This window comes from Ziziphus jujuba, chromosome 6 (genome assembly GCF_031755915.1).
Source record: "Ziziphus jujuba cultivar Dongzao chromosome 6, ASM3175591v1".
Taxonomy (NCBI): domain Eukaryota; kingdom Viridiplantae; phylum Streptophyta; class Magnoliopsida; order Rosales; family Rhamnaceae; genus Ziziphus; species Ziziphus jujuba.
The window spans coordinates 31,109,276-31,129,286 of NC_083384.1; the positions used below are offsets into that span (position 1 = coordinate 31,109,276).

At 33.3% G+C, this 20,011-nt stretch overlaps 6 protein-coding genes across 12 annotated transcripts; 2 read left to right on the forward strand and 4 right to left on the reverse strand.

Moving 5' to 3' along the window:
* The first annotated feature begins 46 nt into the window (after positions 1-46).
* Positions 47-2,875, forward strand: LOC107429834 (GDSL esterase/lipase At4g10955). Of its 3 annotated transcripts, none has more exons than XM_025079345.3 (3): positions 47-225; positions 813-922; positions 1,706-2,875. In XM_025079345.3, exons 2-3 carry the CDS (start codon positions 861-863, stop codon positions 2,679-2,681), a joined length of 1,038 nt encoding a protein of 345 aa, XP_024935113.2. In that variant the 5' UTR covers positions 47-225; positions 813-860; the 3' UTR covers positions 2,682-2,875. The 3 variants fall into 3 exon arrangements, with proteins under 3 accessions (XP_024935113.2, XP_015896072.2, XP_015896073.2); XM_016040586.4 differs by having other exon boundaries at positions 48-225; positions 806-922; XM_016040587.4 differs by lacking the exon at positions 47-225 and adding an exon at positions 232-438 and having other exon boundaries at positions 806-922.
* On the reverse strand, positions 2,721-5,175 carry LOC107429836 (uncharacterized). The gene has a single exon (XM_016040588.4). The coding sequence runs from the start codon at positions 4,940-4,942 to the stop codon at positions 4,262-4,264; it is 681 nt and encodes a 226-aa protein (XP_015896074.1). The 5' UTR covers positions 4,943-5,175; the 3' UTR covers positions 2,721-4,261.
* Positions 5,176-7,061: 1,886 nt separating this feature from the next.
* On the forward strand, positions 7,062-10,011 carry LOC107429804 (GDSL esterase/lipase 7). Its single transcript, XM_016040553.4, has 5 exons — positions 7,062-7,513; positions 8,068-8,195; positions 8,624-8,863; positions 9,411-9,666; positions 9,791-10,011. Exons 1-5 carry the CDS (start codon positions 7,117-7,119, stop codon positions 10,009-10,011), a joined length of 1,242 nt encoding a protein of 413 aa, XP_015896039.3. The 5' UTR covers positions 7,062-7,116.
* A 159-nt stretch (positions 10,012-10,170) lies between these two features.
* LOC107429803 (calcineurin B-like protein 7) lies at positions 10,171-11,714 on the reverse strand. 2 transcript variants are annotated; one of them, XM_016040552.4, is made up of 8 exons: positions 11,557-11,714; positions 11,385-11,467; positions 11,197-11,256; positions 10,969-11,077; positions 10,829-10,881; positions 10,618-10,698; positions 10,421-10,533; positions 10,171-10,310 (listed from the first exon to the last, which is right to left on the reverse strand). In XM_016040552.4, the coding sequence occupies exons 1-8, from the start codon at positions 11,624-11,626 to the stop codon at positions 10,244-10,246; spliced, it is 636 nt and encodes a 211-aa protein (XP_015896038.2). In that variant the 5' UTR covers positions 11,627-11,714; the 3' UTR covers positions 10,171-10,243. The 2 variants fall into 2 exon arrangements, with proteins under 2 accessions (XP_015896038.2, XP_024934716.2); XM_025078948.3 differs by lacking the exon at positions 11,385-11,467 and having other exon boundaries at positions 11,557-11,683.
* A 1,259-nt stretch (positions 11,715-12,973) lies between these two features.
* LOC107429797 (calcineurin B-like protein 7) lies at positions 12,974-16,055 on the reverse strand. Its single transcript, XM_016040545.4, has 9 exons — positions 15,891-16,055; positions 15,175-15,280; positions 14,820-14,902; positions 14,578-14,637; positions 14,272-14,380; positions 14,136-14,188; positions 13,773-13,853; positions 13,524-13,636; positions 12,974-13,397 (listed from the first exon to the last, which is right to left on the reverse strand). The coding sequence occupies exons 2-9, from the start codon at positions 15,257-15,259 to the stop codon at positions 13,343-13,345; spliced, it is 639 nt and encodes a 212-aa protein (XP_015896031.3). The 5' UTR covers positions 15,260-15,280; positions 15,891-16,055; the 3' UTR covers positions 12,974-13,342.
* An 828-nt stretch (positions 16,056-16,883) lies between these two features.
* On the reverse strand, positions 16,884-19,975 carry LOC107429798 (calcineurin B-like protein 7). Of its 4 annotated transcripts, none has more exons than XM_048463459.2 (9): positions 19,790-19,975; positions 19,064-19,185; positions 18,734-18,816; positions 18,517-18,576; positions 18,228-18,336; positions 18,081-18,133; positions 17,615-17,695; positions 17,364-17,460; positions 16,884-17,237 (listed from the first exon to the last, which is right to left on the reverse strand). In XM_048463459.2, exons 2-8 carry the CDS (start codon positions 19,161-19,163, stop codon positions 17,410-17,412), a joined length of 537 nt encoding a protein of 178 aa, XP_048319416.1. In that variant the 5' UTR covers positions 19,164-19,185; positions 19,790-19,975; the 3' UTR covers positions 16,884-17,237; positions 17,364-17,409. The 4 variants fall into 4 exon arrangements, with proteins under 4 accessions (XP_048319416.1, XP_060674434.1, XP_060674435.1 ...); XM_060818451.1 differs by lacking the exon at positions 19,790-19,975 and adding an exon at positions 19,604-19,677 and having other exon boundaries at positions 16,885-17,237; positions 17,364-17,476; XM_060818452.1 differs by lacking the exon at positions 19,790-19,975 and adding an exon at positions 19,491-19,590 and having other exon boundaries at positions 16,885-17,237; positions 17,364-17,476.
* Positions 19,976-20,011: the final 36 nt, after the last annotated feature.

The window sequence follows — 20,011 nt, forward strand, 5'->3', positions numbered from 1 at the left end:
TCCACCTATTTTGCACAACGGCGGCAACAACCTTGCTAAATCGACGTCGTAACGCTAGCTAAGAATGATACGTTGTCGTTTTATATTTGTAAGTCCCTTCCTTCTCCTACGCATCTAGAATCGCATTGGTCTCGGATTCCGCATCTGGGAATGGAGCCTAGAAGACTTTTTTAAGAATTTGGTTGTCGGAAATTGAAGTTGCAACGTTTGTCTTATCTTCCTGAGGTCTTACTCTCTCATCCACCACTCAGGAATGAAACCTTTCGAACATATCATTTGGATCTGTATTTTTTCTTTGAATATTGCTTCCGTTTACATAAATTAGTCTCGGGATCCATTTTGACTCATTTAAAAAAAAAATAAATTATTTTCTGTTTATGTTCTTCTTGTAAAAATGCAGTCTTCGTGTTTGCATTGCAAATTTTATTGAAATCCCAGGTTGGTTTTCTTACATATTATGACAAAAATGTTTGATTTTTAAAGGGGTTGAGGTTGGATTTGCTCCTTTCGTTTTATTTTATTTTATTTTTTTGGCTATTATTTTGATGTTCGAGTGGTTTAAGAAATGAAGCTTAATTATATTTTCGTGTAAAAAAGCATTTATCTTTGGTGGGTTATTTTAAAAATGTTGTTTTTTTAGTTCTGATCCTAAAGGTTGTTCCTTGTGTTCATCTGATCTAGTTCCAAAATTGGGTTTTATGTTTAGATATGGATTGAATGCGTTTTCCATTTAGAAATTTGTATTTCAACTTTCAAGTGATCTGGTTTTTCTAACGGCTGACCATTTTCTGCTCTTATAAACTAGATAACAGCTTTTGAGGTAAACAAGGGGAAAAGACAGAAGAACATCCAATGGTAGAATGGCCTCTGAGAGAGAAAGATTTGACCTTTGCGGACCTTTGCATCTAACTTCAATCGACTGGTAAAGCCTTCAAAAAAAAAATGAAAAAGAAAGATCTTTACTGTTTAATTAATTTCCGGTTTGAATTCTGATGGTGTTTTGAAAATTTTCTGTGTATTGTTGAAGTAATGCAAGTGGCTCATGGTGAAACTAAATGGAAATGGCTTCTTTAATAGCTGTTTATTGTTGTTTTTATCTGATATCTATAAACCTGTTATGCCAATAAGCCAATTACAATCTACCGAGATTGTTTTTACTCGACAGTGTTCATAGGATTTATAATTCCCAGACTAGGACCCGTTTCCTAATTGTCTTTTTATCCTGAATTAGTTTGGGTGATCTCAGATCCATTATTAGGATTTCGGTCTGAGCATTTGCAATTGGGCCCACTTTCTATTCTTCAGGAAACATAAGATGAAGATGTAAAACATGGCTTCTGCGTCATTGCCTTTTTTAAAAATGTAGCATTTTCATTTCTGATGCATAGAGGTGATTTCCATTTTCATTTATCAGTTGGTAATGGAGATTTTTTCTGTTATTGTCTTAAAAAGATTCATGTTTTAATTGTTCATGAAAAAATGTTTTTAATCAAGTATCATAAACTTATGCCATTGCTCTATCCTAGTATCTAATATCAAAAAAAGATGCTGGTTGTGTTTTTCATGCTGTCAGCCGTCCTCATACGAACTTGTTGCATGAATTTCTTTTATCAAATTGACATTCTTTCTATCTATGGTTATCACAAGTCTATGTGTTCTTATTTGCAAGATGATGAGAAAATAAAATCATTGCCATCCCATGCAGGGAGAATATAAATCATCGAAGGACTGTGGCAGCGAGTTTGGTTCAGGGTGTCTACATTGTTGAACGGGATCGCCAGGAGAAACGTGAAGGTCCCGAGGCCCTTGCTCCTCCTTGGTGGGAGTTCTTTCATTTTAAGCTGCTTCGTTGCCTCACGGATGATACTGATTTTTCCATCTTCGGTGTGATCTACGAATTTAAACCTCCCTCATCTTTCTTGAATCACTCACTGGATGGAAGTCCAAGATATGTAATTGCTTTCCGAGGAACCTTAACAAAGCCTGGATCCTTTGCTCGGGATATCGAACTTGATCTCCACTTCATCCAGCATGGACTTCACCGCACATCTCGTTTCGAGATTGCTATGCAAGCAGTTCGGAACATGGTGGCTGCAGTAGGAGATTCAAATGTTTGGTTGGCAGGCCATTCCTTGGGGTCAGCCATGGCAATGCTTGCTGGAAAATCCATGGCCAAGACTGGCGTTTTCCTCAACTCTTTCCTCTTCAATCCCCCTTTCTTCTCCGCCCCAATAGAGAGAATCAAAGATAAGAATGTGAAGCATGGATTAAGGATAGCAAGCAGTGTTATCACAGCAGGGCTGGCTTTTGCCATGAAAGCTAAAAATCAGCAGCAGAGGAATCGATCGGAAGACCCGTTTGCAGCTCTATCCGGATGGTTCCCTAGTCTATTTGTAAACCCAGGTGATCACATTTGCTCTGAATATATTGGATATTTTGAACACAGGAAGAAGATGGAGGAGATTGGAGCAGGAGGAATTGAGAGGTTAGCAACCCAGCATTCCATTGGGGGTTTGTTGATGAATGCTATGGGGAGAGATACAGAGCCACTGCACCTCATTCCTTCAGCAAACTTGACCATTAATTCCACCCCTTGTAAGGATCTCAAAGAAGCTCATGGAATTCACCAATGGTGGAGAGACGATATGCAGTTGCTGTGCAAGCTCTACAAGTATAAATGATTTTTATTTATGGTGTATAATATTTTCTTGTGACTGCCATTTTTTTTTTTTTTTTATGTGTAGTTTCTTTATTTTATTTTGTGTGGGTCAACCTTTGATGTGGAATTTCGAACTCTATGTATTTATATCTACCCAATCATGTGCCAAGATCTTGCAACGGTAATGTTATAGAAACTTTTCCCAGATTCACTGAATTGTTGTGCAAATTAGGTCTGTAAAATTGTCGTATAGTTTTAATATGTTATGATTTTGTTGTCTTTTCGTTATAATGAAAGATCTAACTAATATTTTTGGTTTTTCTTCTTAGAAGCTACAGGAGCTGGATTTCATTATTGTGGCACCAACTCTATCAAAGAAATTTAAAAAAAAAGAAACAGACACCCTAAGAAACCTTGTACTAAAAAGAAGTAGTGTTTCTTGTTAATTTTCCTTTTCTGTTTTCTTAATTAAAGAATAATAAGTGCAGAAAGCAAATTGGCAAAAGACAAAAACAAAAATTTACAGTTACAGAGTTGGGTAATCGGTAATGCGGTAAAGCAGTGAAATAAATATCCAAGACTAAGTGAGCATCATCATAGTGTAAGTCAAAAAGGCAGACTCGAATCCCAAAGCCATGTCTGTACCTTCCACTGACCACTTCCCGCTTACAGTTCATCCACTCCCTCATTACAGTCCCCATTTTTCTTTTGTTTTTTTTTTACTTATTCTTTTGCGGTAACTCATCCATTTTTCTTAGTTAAAAAAAAAAAAACAAAGAAATCCTGATCTTTCTCAAAAATCGCAATGGACAAGATAACCCACAAATTCCACAAACCATCATTCACTCACTCCCTCTGCCTCTATAGGTCATTCCTGCAAACTGCAAAAAACTTCAAAAGCAATTTCCTTTCTATTATGATGCAACCCACAATCACTCTGTTATTGCTTTCTTTTTCTTCTTTCTAACAGACACCCAAAGTCTTATCTCTCACTCACTTATTTTTCACTTGGAGTTGGTGATTGGACGGGTGTGGTGACCCACACTCTGACTCCCACTCTGACTTTCTGTCTCTCTCTCTCTCTCTCCTTCAAAGTTGGCTGATCATAATTTAATTTATATTGTGATCTTTTTATTAAATCCCTGATTTATAGGATCACCGTTTGCTTCCACTTTAATTAATCTCACTCCCTTAATCTACTCAAAGAAAAAGTAAAAGCATAAAGCTTTTCCTCTCCGGCGGCCTAACTTGGTTAGCTTTTCCCTTTATTGAATGTTGAAAATCGGATACAAAATACTCACCCGAAAAATAAATGCAGCAGCTTTATTACCACTTAGATTGCAATTATATTTACAACTTAGATTGGCCACAAAAAACAAAAGAAGCAGAGATTTTTGAGAGAAAATTTTGGAGGTTCAAGAACAGAATGTGAAACAAGTTGGTAGGGAAAATTCAATCGCAAAAAAAGTTTGAATTTTTACACTTAGTTCATCAAATTGGGTTAACAAAATGAACACCCCAAGTTACACATTTTGCCAAAAAAAAAAAACTAAAAAGCTAAAAATTACACAAAAAAGTTGAAAAAAAAAAGAATGAGAAATTTTAGCAATGAAAACCCAACACAGATCCATCACTCACAGAAATGGCGACTTTGCACCCAGCTTTGGCATTCACATGGTGCGTGAAGATATGCAAGACCCGAATCCGACCCGCCATCTCCATCTTCGACTCAATTTCCAAAGTGGGTCCGATTCCGACCGGGTACCCACCACCACCACCACCAACACCACCAACGGCTCCGTTTCCTGGGAAAGTGGGTACCGTTCCCAATCCGGGTTCGATTCCATTCCCGGCAGCTCCCATTTGCATTCCCATACCCATAGACCTTGGATCCGAAACTGGGAACGATTTCACAGCGAAAGTGGCGGCCATGTACTGGGTCTGACCCGCTTCAATTTTCCCGGCGGGTATGAACATGAATCCTACTTGACCGCCTGAGTAGATGAGCTGGAGGGTACTATCGTAGTGGCTAAAAGTTGCTCTGTTCGGGTTCCGGACGGCGACGTACTGAGAAAACGTGAAGTTGGCGGTGCCGTTAGAGACGGCGAATGATGGAAGCTGAACGGCGTTAACGGCGATTTTGGGATCTTTGGGCTTGAAGACGGTGAAGTAGACGATGAGGATGACGATGACGATGAAGATCAAGAAGATGGTGGCGACTATGCAAGAAGCGAGGTTGGTTCGGCCGGAAGGCGGTGGTCGGCGACCCTGAGGCTTGCTCATTGTTGATGCTGTTGTTGAGCTTCTTTTTGAGCTCAAACTAAAAATGGTGGTGGATGGGGGTTCTAAAGGATTGGGTTTTGGGTTTTGTTTTTATCTTTGGAATAAAACGGTGAAGAAAAGGTGGTAAAAATGCAAAAGAAGTAGTGATTAGGGAACCAAAAAATATATATAAAAGAGTGAAAGTGAGACTTTGTTTATTTTTTGCTTTTTTTTAATTTGTTTTTGTTTTTGCTTTTGGTTGTATGCTGGGTGTGACACCGCGTGTACATAGACTTGGAGTTTTGGCCCTTGTGGGAAAGAAAAGTATCTTAGGCAAAGCACAGTTGGAAAAAAAACAAAAAAATTAAAGAAATGGTGGTAGGCCTATAAAAGAAATTGGGAAAGTTTTGAGGTGGCGATCTAACAAGAAATTAAGATCCAATGAGAAAGTTTTGTTTATGGTGTGTTGGCGCATATAGCAAACGATGTTGAAGTAATTTGGCTTTTATTTGGATTTCAGATTATTGTTGTTTTGCATTATATATCATGTAATATTGTGTATAATGAGTGCCAAAAGAAGATAATCAATGAAATTGCACTTTTTGGAAATGAAGGGTTAAACTTAAATATTGTCAACTATAATTGGGTAGGAATTATAGGCACACGCAATAAGTTATATTTCTAAGGATAACCATTCAGTTGGCCAAAAAAGATATATGGATATGCTTTTGCTGAAGGCCGAAATAAGAAATAGATTAGGTTTCTTAATCTAACATGTAATTAAGCTCAACAATCTTTAGCCTCACAAATACAATATATGTACCAGTAATATAAAATCTAATTAAAAAAAATAAATAAAGTAGCAGAGCATGTGTTAAAAGTTGAGTCTAATCTTTCTTTTTTGTTTGTATGCTTTTTTAAAACCTTTGGTTTTAGGGCCGATGAATCCATATAATCATAATTGTACCAAAGTTCCCTTTGAATGATTAATGCATAGAATTCTTTTTATTTATTATTGTTATTATTATTTTTTCTTTTGATTCAAAGAAAAGTCTTTTATGAATAAAAGAAATATCTCTTTGCTACTATGCGAAGGATTGTAAAGCAACATAGCTTTTAATTTAAGTTGTTAAGCAAATAATAATAATGGGAAATTAATTGGCCTTGATGCCAAGCTAAGTTAGTGGAAGGTGTGGACATTTACATATAAAGCTTTATAAGTCAGCATCATGGTGTACCATGCAATGAAGATGGTTGGTTACGTGGGTCTGATTTTCTTTTACAGTTTCTGCAGCTTTAGTGAATGACCAGTGGAAAAATAATCATGGTTAATAGTTGATGAGGAAAATAAATAATATAAATATATATATATATAGGGAAAAAAACACAGAAAAGCATACAAAATTATTGACGGTAAAAATGCTTGCTTTCTTGTTCATATTTATGCCACTGTCATAGTCCTTTCATGTGCCAAATGACCCTACAGGAGCGTACATTCCACACCTAAAATTTAATCTTGAGAAGGTCTTCACCTGGTCAATCTTCTAAGGTGAGAAACAAAGATAAACTAGTTTCAACTTGCAATTATTAATTAACTTTACTTTTTCATTACCAAAAATTTAACTTTAGTTTTTAGATTCATCAAAAAAAAAAAAAAATTTAACTTTAGTTTTTAGGGAATAGCAAACTAATTAGTTTGAAATATATAATAATAATAATAATAACAAAAAACAATTTCCAAAGAATGTTAGTTTAAAGAAAATATACTAAATTAAACAGAAAATGGGATGGGATGGAATCATGGGAGACACTTAACGTATGGCCTATGCAGTGATATGCATCATAATCTTTACCCAATAAAAACTCCATATTCAAAGTTTTAAATGCTAAAAAAAAATTGTAATTTTAACAAAATGGAATTAAATGTGGGGAATTTTTTTTGGGTAAAAACCTATTATGGTATGGAGATGCATTATGATGCTCCCCATCAATCCATTTTTCTTTAAAAAAAATAATTAAAAAGAAAAAGAAGAAGAAGGAAGAAAAAAGCATATTTTAGGCCATTTGTAGACCAAAACCCATATAAGTCCAGCCCAAGGTTTAAAACCAGATATATGTTAACCGTACCGTGCCTTCTCTTTCCCGCCAAATCTCTCTCTCTCTCTCTCTCTCTCTCTCTGCTTCTGCGAACGACGATGGCGATGAGTGTAGTTGTTTCGCTAATCTCCATTCTCGTCGCGTCCACCATTTTCTCGCAACCAAACGCAATGTCGTTTCCTCAAGAGCTCCTCAGCACCATCGGAACGGCAGTTCCACCTTCTTCTTCAACCTCTCTGTCTCCCGCAACTTCGTCCATACTCGGACCTCCATTTTCTAATACCTCTTTATCTCCGGCGACTAGTTCAGTCCCAAGAACTGCTCCTCCTCTTGTTCCGGCTTTGTTTGTCATCGGCGATTCCTCCGTTGACTGTGGAACCAACAACTTCCTCGGCACGCTTGCTCGAGCTGATCGACTCCCGTACGGTCGGGATTTCGATACCCATCGTCCCACCGGGAGGTTCTGTAATGGAAGAATTCCCGTTGACTATCTTGGCAAGAATTTGATTTTCTTGATCTATTTATTGTTTATGTTCTTTGAAAATTATTGCTTGGGTGGTTGGAAAATGAATGAAAATGATTTTTTTTTTTTTTTTTTAAATCTTGGTTCTTGTTTTCTTTTATGTCCGTACTTGCCTTTTGGTTTGTAAATGAGAATTAGTGGAAAATGTAAAGTGAATGAGGTTTTAAGCGGTAAATGAATCGCTATTTTAGGATTCTTGAGGGATCAGAGGAAATCAATAAGTTCATGGCCGATTGTATGAATTAGTCTCTGTCTTTCTCTATCTCACTCGCTTCTAGGGCTAATTGGCAGAAATATAGAAAAGGGTTTTCTTCCCACACATTTTCTCAGCCGCCAAACAGAGTGTTTGAATTTCATGGAGGGAAAATTCAGTAGGGCTGCGTTTTCTTGAACAATTTTCTTTTTTCAATTAATTTTTTGATTTTGAAAATTTGCACTACTTGTATCTTTCTAAGATGTTATAATGTGTTTCCGGAAGCTGATTTTTTATTCCTCTTTTTTGTGTCTGTTTTGGGTTCTCCTTTAGCACTTCGTCTTGGGCTTCCTTTTGTACCAAGCTATCTTGGGCAAGCTGGAACTGTGGAAGATATGACTCATGGAGTGAATTATGCATCTGCTGGAGCTGGCGTAATATTCTCAAGTGGGTCGGAACTGGTATGCTTTTTCAGTTTTCCTTTTTTTACCATTGAACTTTCACTGAAAAACAAGAGAAATTGTGGCAAGAAGTCTGTAGTAAAGGTAAAAAAGAAACGGAAAACCCGGAATCTTAACACATATTCCTAGTTTTCTTGGCAATCCATAGGAGTTTATGTAGTGTTAGATGGCCCTTACCATTGGACTTTCACTGAAAAACAAGAGGAATTGTGGCAGGAAGTCAAAACCCAAAATCTTGACACATATTCCTATTTTTCTTCTATTGTTTTTTTCATGTTCTCTTGACAATCCATAGGAGTTCAAGTAGAGTTAGATGGCCCTTAATTTCTTCTTTTCCATCTTTCAAGGAATTCTAGAATGTCAGGTTTTGAATAATTTTTGCTGAGCTGAGTGATTTTAGAATCATGAATTGTAATTTTCATGTACAGGGCCAGCACATTTCCCTCACACAACAAATTCAGCAGTTTACTGATACATATCAGCAGTTTATCTTGAGCATGGGCGAGCTAGCCGCAACTGATCTTATCTCAAACTCTGTATTCTACATTTCAATTGGCATCAACGACTATATTCATTACTATCTGATTAATGTGTCTAATGTACAAGATCTGTATCTGCCATGGAGTTTCAACGAGTTCTTAGCCTCTACAATAAGGGAGGAACTCAAGGTGATTGCATAGTCTTGCTGTTTCAAACATTTTGTTTCTTTATTTGAGTATGGATGTCTAAATTTTTCAACTGACTTGTTCAGGTTTCGATCACATTGGCATTTAAGTTTCTATGCTTGGGTTTCTTGGTGTTCCCTCTCATGTGCATCATTGAATTGGAACACTATTTGCCAGATTGCAAAAGATTATGAACATCTCATGAAGCATACATTTTGCAACATACTTTCATGTGTTATTATTTATCCGTAAATCCCATTCAGTATATGAGTAAAGCAAATAGCAGCAAATACTTCTGATTATAGAAATTCCCTTCCTTTCCCTTGTATCCTCCAATCACATGCATTGGTTTTTTTCCCTTGTACCCTCCAATCACATGCATTGGTTTTTTTGCGATTCGGTTCACAGTCTTAACAGAAGTGTTAGGATAAATCATCACAATAGATTTGAAAAAGAAATCTCCAATTTGAAGTCTATCTGTTTACTTGGATTTTGATTGACCTTGATGTGTTGTAATCAATGTTTCCTAACATGTTGATTGATAATGCAGAACTTGTACAACTTAAACGTAAGAAGAATGGTTGTTGTGGGGCTGGCACCTATAGGTTGTGCCCCTCACTACTTGTGGCGATACAGAAGCAATAACGGGGAGTGTGTTGAAGAGATCAATGACATGGTCATGGAGTTCAACTTTGTCATGAGATACATAATTGATGAGCTTAGTCAGGGGCTTCCTAATTCGAATATCATCTTCTGTGATGTGTTTGAAGGTTCCATGGATATAATAAAAAATCATAAACGTTATGGTAAGAGATCTGTTCAAATTGTTTGGAAAAAAAAAAAAAATTAAATAAATAAACTAATTACCAAATTTTATTTTTTCATCCTGTCCATCTCATGCTGATATATTATCATGATGCAACTGTCCAGGTTTCAATGTCACTACCGATGCTTGTTGTGGGTTGGGCAAGTACAATGGTTGGATCATGTGTATATCAGAAGAAATGGCTTGCAGTAATGCTTCTAATCATATCTGGTGGGATCAGTTCCATCCTACTGATGCAGTAAATGCTATCCTAGCTGACAATGTATGGAATGGCCTGCATACGAATATGTGCTATCCCATGAACTTGGAGGATATGGTTACTTAGAAGGCCTAATAATCTAAAGTAGAAGTTTCAGATCGGCCATGATAAATGTAAATAGTGAGAATTCGGGGAAATTCTTTTTGGTAAGAAACACATCCTCTTCTTCATATTCTGATGGGAATGTAAACCTGTTCTGTACATATTTGAGATTGAAATCTGTATGTCATACTGACATCTTGTTATAGAATTTTCATCTTTCCTGGTTTTGGTGATGCATTTCACTGTCCTTCAAAATTTAGTTGCTAAAGTTATCTTCAATATCTGGTCTCAGCACAAAACTGGGAAATGCAGCTGTCAGGTCCCTGCAAATGTACGAAAACATTCATCAAAGTATCATATTCTGATATGGAATCTCTAAAATGTATATATATGTATATAACATAGACATACAAACAAAGGAAAATGGAATTACTTCAAATAAGGTATTGTCATGTTCTTCAATAAGGAAGGATTGTGAGCCACTAATTCTTTCCATTCTTCCATATCAATCTTTCCATCTCCTTTTAAATCTGCCTCCTGAAATGTCTATATAGTAACAAAGGAGAAGTTAAAAGCAATAAAATGATTAAATTAAACTTCTAAACGAATTCTATATAGGAAATATAGTACCTTATGAATAATTGATTCAACAATATCTTCAGACAGGATCAAGTCTGACTCTTTCAGAAGCGCCAATATCATCTCCTTGACCTTATCACCAGCTAAATTTTAGAAAACTAGTAGTCCACCATATGTATTTATTGTAAATTTAGTAGACAATTTATGAAGTTATAAGTTGTTTAGGCCAAAACAGATTTAGGATTTAGATGATAATCTTTACCTCCTCGTGTTCAATGAAGCCAGTTTCCCAAATATCATATAGTTGAAATGAAACTGCAACTTAGATGTGGTAGCTTTAGTGAAATGGATGATATACATGCAAACAAATCATAGAGAAACCAAATATTCAGACTTTCTTACATGCAGCCTTTTCTTCTTGGGGTGCTTCTGGGTGGAAGATACTCAGGCATCGAACAAACTCTCCGAATTCTATAACTCCGTCATGTTTGGTATCAAACAATTGGAAGATCTATGAAGATAAGCCAGGCCAAGATATTAATTTTAACAAAAGCAAACAAATAGCATCACATAAAAAAGTTTAGCATCCACAATGTATAAACATTTACAGATGATAAATAGGAAGCTTACTCTGTCTGCAAAAAGACTTTGTTTCTTGCTGTTTCCTAGCAATCCAAGTTGAAATTCTTCCTGAAAGATAAAAAAAACTAATTCAGACTTGTTGCTTAGTTTTTGGTGTTGTTTGTATCAACTATCAGATATTCATATTTGTCATGGTATTTTAGAGTAGCAGATAAAAAATATATATATATATATACTTTGCTTATAACCCCATCATCAACCATAGAACTGCTTAACTTCCTAAATAGCTCGTACAAAATCTCAATCTCAGTGACATTGACTGCAAAAAAAGTAATTCAGAAACGGAAAAATTAAAAACAAATTTCCAACTCGAGAACAAAAATTAAAGAAAAAATAAATGTTTCATACAACAAGTTTGAGCAGCAAGAACAGTTGGGTCTTCATGTCCAACATGCTGCTTCGACCAAAGACATCCCATGATAAACTATTTTTATGTTAGCGCAAATGGGATTGTTTGGATTAACTATATTAACATATATATATATATATATTATATTTGAAAACAATATTTTATGGGCAGTGGAAATGAAAAAAGAAAAAAAGAAAAAAAAAGAAAATGCCCTACGAGTGGACTTGGTACGGACAAAGTTACAGCAACCGTGCTTGTGCACATGTTGGAGGTTATAGCTATTGAATTGATTTAGATGCTATTCTGATATTTGACGGACTAATCTGATGAAAACCTCTGCTTAACTGGAAGGGATTGAGAATCATACCTTATGGAACATTACAAGTTTTTTTTTTTAATTTATTTTTTTTAAAAGCAAAATTGTAAGCTATGGACTAGTTATGGAAATATAAAAAAAGATATGTTTCCATTTATGGTATACAATGTATTTAGCTTATAATTAATGGTATAAAAAAAATTCTATAAACAACATATATAATAAAAAGAAGTAGGCTAAAAATAGCTTAATAACTAACGTGCAAAAAGAATATATATATATATATATATATATATATACAGTGAGGGTATTTTTCCATTCGAGGCTTGGTATCTGGTTCTTCTTTTTGTGGTATTAGGAATGGAAGCTTTTTCCATAGGACATAAATTCTTTTTTCCAAACGTTCATTGAACAAACAAAGTCGATCATTCAAGAGACTTATATTCTTGAAAATATGGAATTAATTAATTTTGGTGGGAGGGAAAATTATATGCTGGAAATATTAAAAATTGATTTAGCGACTCTTTGGTAAAAGAAACAGGGAACTCGGAGCCTTCCATTTTTTGTTTTTTTTTTTTTTTGAAATACTTGAAGCCATCCATTTAAAAAGCCTTTATAAAATAAAACTATTTTTTTTTTCATTAAAATATACAATATCTATGCAGATATATATACACATAGATATAATGGTTTTTGTACGCATTATCATATCCTGAATTTTTTCATCCAGGATAAAATTACTATACATTAAATTTTGTTTGTTTCTAGTGAAAATAAATATTAGATTTAAGACGCTACCTTTTTCATTACGAATATCGAAAACCATGATGGCACATACATGTATTATAGGACAACTAAATATAGCCTAATGATATCCAATCACACTAATGAGACGCGATTCCGATCGGTTTTTACTTTGCAAAAGCTAAAGGCGATGATCAAGAAAACAAAGGTATATTCTGTATAAATTTAACGCATACTTTTTGTCCTTTAATACACCAAAAACCGACCAAATTTAAGCATCTCATTCAACATTTTCAATTTCATTGACCAAATTAAGCGTGGAAAGCTTATTCTAGATTCTGAAAAGTTAACCGAATTGATGGGTCTTCCAGAAATTTGATCACCTATTAAAATATACCATAAAATAAGCATATTCCAAATTCTGTACTGTTACATCTACCCAGAAGAAAAAACAATAAAAAATATAAACCAAAACAAAACCATTTTACAATTGACAACAATTTTAATAAAAACCCACAGAACAAAAAAAAAAAGGGATTCTTCTTTATGTCTATATATTACAAAACTCATTGGCTTATTGCTTTGGAAGTTCCTTCACAGGGTCTCTGGCTCGCCCCATCCTTCTGCAAACCAAGATAAAGAAGGCAAGAAATTCATGACAGTCATAGTTTTCTATGCTGTAGAGACTCAGAATGTATGGCTGGTTTTTGCAGTGTGTTTTTCTTCTAATCTTGAACTTCTGAATTCAATACGAAGCTCGGAAATGCCATGGTTATATCCCTAACAATTGGAAGCCAAAAATTAGAAACGGGATGAAATTTTGATAGAATTTTGATTTATAGATTATTTGTTGATATATGTTAATTCAACCAATGTTTCAGGAATTAATTTAGCAATGCTGGGTACTTGAGATATGGAAGAGTCATGTTCTTTATGAGAGATGGATGCTTTGCTACAAATTCCTTCCACTCTGCTTCATCGATTTTTCCATCTCCTTTTGCATCTGCATCCATCATTGTCTGTTTAACCCCAAAAAAATAAAAAAAAATAAAAAAAATAAAGTAAGTGCAGAATAACAAATGAAATGCAAACCAATAAAGTAAGTGCAGAATAACAATTAAGGTTCAAAAAATGGTGTACAATAAGAGTAAGCACCTTATTCACAATTGATTCAACGGCTTCATCGGAAAGAGACAAATCTGATTCATTTAAGAGAGCCAATACCATCTTTTTCACCTTCATTAATTTGTAAACATGGAGTGTAAAAGGAATCAGGTTTGCAGATATTGCATTAATGCTTACAATATGAAAAAAAATTAAACACTGTACTAGTTAAAGAAACAATAAATGAATAAGAATACAAACCTAACGCATTTTATCCTAGAAGTAATTAGCTATATAAACAAGAGAAACTTAGTAAGAATTTTCCTCTTCACATAGTATATGCAAAAGAAAAAGAAAAACAAAATGTCTTTAAAAGAAGCATGTGAAACAAGAGGAAATTTAGCCAGGTTTCACCTCTTCACACTCAATATATCCAGTCTGCTGCAGATCATACAATCTAAATACAACTGCAAAGAAGATTTATTGATAAATAGAAATGAGAAATGGAAGAAAGATTTTTCTAAAATCATGGTCTTATGTCATGGCATACACGAAATCTTATCTTCTATTGGAGCTTCTGGATGGAAGATGCTTAATGATCTAACAAACTCTACAAATTCAATAACCCCATTGCGCTTAACATCAAACAAATCGAACACCTACAATGATAACAATGTCATGAAGCTTGATAGTTAGAATGATTATAAATAATGGAGCACAACTTATTAGTGAAGTAAAAGATGAAACTTTTTGAATCTTCCAGATAATATCTACACAATTATTATTCTTTTTTATTTTTTATTTTTCAATATGATTTTGAGAAAGAGAAACATTCAAACAGAGAAATGATACAAACCCTGTCTGCAAAAAGATTTTGCATACTGCTGTTCTGAAAGAGTGCAAGCTGGAACTCTTCCTGTTTATGCAACATCATGACTTTAATGTATAAGAAATCATTCAATATGTCAGAATCAAAAAGCTAAGAAAGATCCTGCATATTAACTTTAAATCAAATAATATCGATCTTTAGGTGCAAACCAAACAGTGAATCATCATAAATCTCACAAGATTTAAGATTATAAACTTGGCAGGAAATACCTTGTGAATAAAACCATCGTTGATTATAGAACTGCTTAGTTTCTTGAACAGCTCATACAGGGCCTCCACTTCATTTACAGTAACTGTGGTCAATATATAATTAGAGGCGTCTAAGATTTCCATACATGAACTTTGTAATTTCAGGTTATGGTTAAGTGAATATAGCCCTAGGGATGGTAATTAAATGTAATACCAAAGAAAAGAGTACAAATTTTATGTATTCCATATGTGAACTTGCTCTTAATTACCAGTCACTTTGTAAAAATGAAGGAAACTTTACATTTCACATGAAATATATTTCATATAGTAAATCCATATTAACTAGTTAAAGAGACTAAATGGTTTTGCTACTTACAAGCTGTTTCTGAAGCAAGAAACAAAACTAGTTTAGCAGTTTTGGCATTTTTTTTGAAACAAAAGCAGCTCGTGCAAGAGGGCATGATTATTGATTTGATTTTGACCTGCCAATTCCGAATAAAACGCATCAAAATAACAAGTAAAGAAGTGAGAAGCTAAATATATTGACAATATATCTGACTTTTCTGATATGTATATCTCAAACAACTAAAGCAATCCAAATATACAAGTACTTGGATGATGATCAAATGTGATCTACATGAGATTTTTTTCCACTAAGACTCATCTAGTAAGTTAAGAATCAGGACAAAAACTGTTCCCAAATCATAAAACCAGTAAAAAAATTAATTAATAAATAAACACTTAAATAAAGAAATTATGGATGAGTATATAATTTGCAACCTGGCTAGAAACAGAGGAAGAAAATATGAAATGGAAAATATATTATACTGTTCCATTTCCCAAATTGAAATATAAAAACATTTAACTTAATGGCCACTACTCTATAGCTTGCATAATCAAACAGTATGCAATGGAAACCCAGAAAGAAGGGAAAAATAACGAAGTCAACCCATAATTCCCCTATATATATATATATATATATATATTTTTTTTTTTTTGGTTTTTTCTTTCAAAACAAACAAAATAGAGAAAGAGGGTGGAATACAAGATTGGTTTTCTTCTGAGTTGTTGATGAAGCTATATGAAACTTACCCTGTGTGTTGAAGCTCTCAAATGGGTTTCGTAAAACTTGTTTGTTTGTTTCTGATTTTTCAGTTTTTTTCCCCCTTGAATTTGCAGAGCAGGACGAGTCCTCCTTCCCACTGCTTTCGTTGTCCCTTTTATAGAGGCATAAGCCACCGTGACGGTCAAAAGCCTTTTTTTATTTTTTTATTTTTTTATTTTTTTATTTTATTTTTAATTTTTTTAATTCCTTTTGCTAAATTTTGGTATTGTTCATATATATATATATATATATATGTTCAATGGGATGCCAAATTTGGCATTGCCATTTTATATAATTAAAATTAAACTCTTTTTTTAACAAATATATATATATATATATGTTAGATTTTGTATATCCCTAATAAATAAGAAAATAGATATTTGGTTTAATATGATATTAGGTTTAATATGCTACATTACTGTTTCATTCCGGAATAGAGAAAACTAGGGGGATAATAGTGCTACTGCTAGATAAATGTCAAAATTTTCTCTCATAAGCTTTTTTTATTCTTTTTCTTATATTTATAATCACCAAATGGTATTATAAGATAACTAAAAAACAGCCCGATGATGTAGAATAACACTAGTGATACGTGATTCGGATCTGATTTTTCTTTACAAAATGTAAAGATGATGATTAAGAAAATAATAGATTCATATATATATATATATATATATATTATAATACTAATAGTAACATACTCTTTTGCTTTTGTTCTTTAATGTACCTAACTTGACCAAATTTTTATTGAACATTTCCGGTTCCATTGACATTCTATATATATATTTATATATATATATATATATATATATATATTTAGAAAGCTTAGTCTAGATGCTGCAAAGTTATTTGGCTGATAGGGTGTTATGGAAATTTTATCACCTATTAAAATACACCACCGAATATGCAAATTCCAATTTCTATAGAATTATACCTATCCCTCCCCCCAAAAATAATAATAATAATATAAGCCAAAAGGTCCCCAACCAAAAAAAAAAAAAATAAAAAAAAAAAATCTAATTTACAATTGACAACAATTTTGATAGAAACAAAACTTTATGTCTGCGTATTACAAAAACTTTTTAAACTCGTTTTGGCTTAACGCTTTGTTAGTTCCTTTATAACATCTCTGGCTCTCCCAATCCTTCTGCAACCAAGATTGTAATAAAGAAAGCAAGAAATTCATGAGAGTCATAGTTTTTTTGTTTTTCTTCAGAGCATCTTATAAGATAAAAAGTGACTCAGACTGTATATCTGGTTTTTGCAGTGTGTTTTTCTTCTAATCTCGAACTTCTGAATTCAACACGAAGCTTGGAAATGCCATGGTTATGTCCCTAAAAATTGGAACCCAAAAATTAGAAACTATATGAAATTTGATAGAATTTTGATTTATAGATTAGTTTGTTGATAGAGGCAGCTTTAACCAAAGTTTATGGATTTAATCTAGTAATAATGAGTACATTAAATATGGAAGAGTCATGTTCTTTATGAGAGATGGATGATTTGCTACAAATTCTTTCCACTCTTCTTCATCAATTTTCCCATCTCCTTTTGTATCTGCATCCATCATTGTCTATTTAACCAACCAAAAATTAAAAAAAAAAATTAATACAACAAAAAATGAATTGCAAACCAATAAAGTAAGTGTATAATAGCAATTAAGATAAAATAAAAAAATAAAATAAATATGGTGTAGGATAATAGTGCGCACCTTATTCACAATTGATTCAACGGCTTCTTCTGTAAGAAGTAAATCTGATTCATTTAAAAGAGCCAATACCATCTCTTTCAACTTCCATAATTTGTATAAACACAGAGTTTAAAAGGAATTAATCAGATTTGCAGATATTGCATTAATGCTTACAAAATGAAAAATTAAACATAGCAAAAGCTAAAGAATCAACATTACAGTATATGATAAGCAGTTTTTAACAAACATAATTTTGCATGCCATGGATGCATGTTTTTATCTGTGAAATGAAAAACAATAAATTGTGGAGAAATTGTTATTGACATTAATAATGGTGGATACAAAATTAATTGCATTTTTATCCTAAAAGTAATAACTATATAAATAAAAGAAACTTAGTAAGAATTTTCCTCTTCAGATAGTACTATAATAGCATATGCACAAGAAAAAGCAACAGTCAAACAAAATGTCTTTAGCCAGAATTCACCTCTTGGCGCTCAATATATCCAGTCTCTCGTAGATCGTACAATCTAAATGCAACTGCAAAGAAGGTTGTGTCACATATGGAAATTAATGAGAAACATGAAAGCAAACAAGATTTTCTCTAAAATCATGATCTTCTGTCATGGCATACATGAAATCTTATCTTCTATTGCAGCTTTTGGATGGAAGATGCTTAATGACCTAACAAACTCTCCAAATTCAATTACCCCGTTACGCTTAATATCAAACAAAGTGAATACCTACAATGTTAACAGTGTCAAGAAGAATGATAATCAGAATGATAATAAGAAATAAGCATAACTTATTAGAGGAGCACTAAGATCTTTCATATACCATCTACAACATCATCCATTTTTTTTTTCTTTCAGCATGATTAATTTTAAGAAAAAGAAACATTCAAACAGAGAAATGATACAAACCCTGTCTGCAAAAAAGTTTTGGTTTCTGCTGTTCTGCATGAGTGCAAGCTGGAACTCTTCCTGTTTATGCAATATCATGAATTTAATGGTTAAGAAATCATTCAGAAAGTCATAATCAAAAAGCTAAAATATCCTGCATATTAAATTTCAACCAAATAATATGCAGTTTTAAAGTGCAAAGCAAACAGTGAAACATCATAAATTGGGCAAGAAATACCTTGTGGATTAAACCGTCATCAACTATGGAATTGCTTAGTTTCTTGAACAGATCATACAAGGCCTCCACTTCATTTACAGTAACTGTGTTAAATACATAATTAGAGGTGTCTAAAATTTCCATACATTTTAATTTCAGGTTATGTTCAAGTGAATACACCCCTAGGGATGGTAATGAAATGTTTTAAAAATTATTGTATGGAAATTTGCCCCTAACTACCAGTCACTTTGTAAAAATTTGAGCATCTAATTATGAATGGAACTTCACATTTCACAAGAAATTATATTTTACATAATAAATCCATATTAACTAGATGGTATTTCAACTTACAGGCCGTTTGTGAAGCAAGAATTTTTGGATCCTCATACCCAACTCTTTTAACAGTTTGGGAAATTTTTTTGAAACAAAAGCAGCTCATGAAAGAGGGCATGATTCTAGATTTGATTTTTCACCTGCCAATCCACAGACAAAACACATCAAAATAACAACTAACTAAAAAACTGAGAAGACAATTATATTGACATCTTTATCTCAAATAAATAAAGCAATCCAAATATACAAGTTCTGATATATATATATATATATATATAATGAGATTTTCTTCCACTAATACGCTCCTGATAAGCTATAAGAATCAGGACAACAAGTCCAAATCATAGGATGACCAACATAAAAACCACTGATAAACAAAATATTGGTGAATTTATAACAGAACAGAAACAGAGAAAAAAAAAAAAATTGAAATGGAAAACAGTACTTTATTTTACTGTTCCATTCGTGAAATATAAATATAGAATATGCATATAGCTTAATCGACCGCGAATCTTAGATTGCTTAACATCAGTAGTAGTATAACCATTAGGGAAGAACCTCTGTGAATGCATTTGGATTCCAGAAAGAAGAGGAAAGAAAAAGTCAACCCAGAATTTTATATTTTTTTAATAAAAACAAACAAAATAGAGAAAAAGGGTGAAATACAAGCTATATATATATATATATATATTTTTTTTTTTTTCAACTCTGAGTTGTTGATAAAACTGCATGAATGAAACTTACCTTAATAGGTGTTGCAGCTAGCTCTCAAATGGGGTTTTGTAAAAATGTTCGTATTTGATTATTTCAGTGTTTTTTTTGTTGATGAATTTGCAGAGAAGAGGACAAGTCCTCCTTTCCACCGCACTCTGTTTCCTTTCTTATTGAATCCATTACTCATAAGTCATAAGCAACCGTGACAAAGCCTATATTTTTTATTCATTCACGTCGGTGTTTTATAGATTA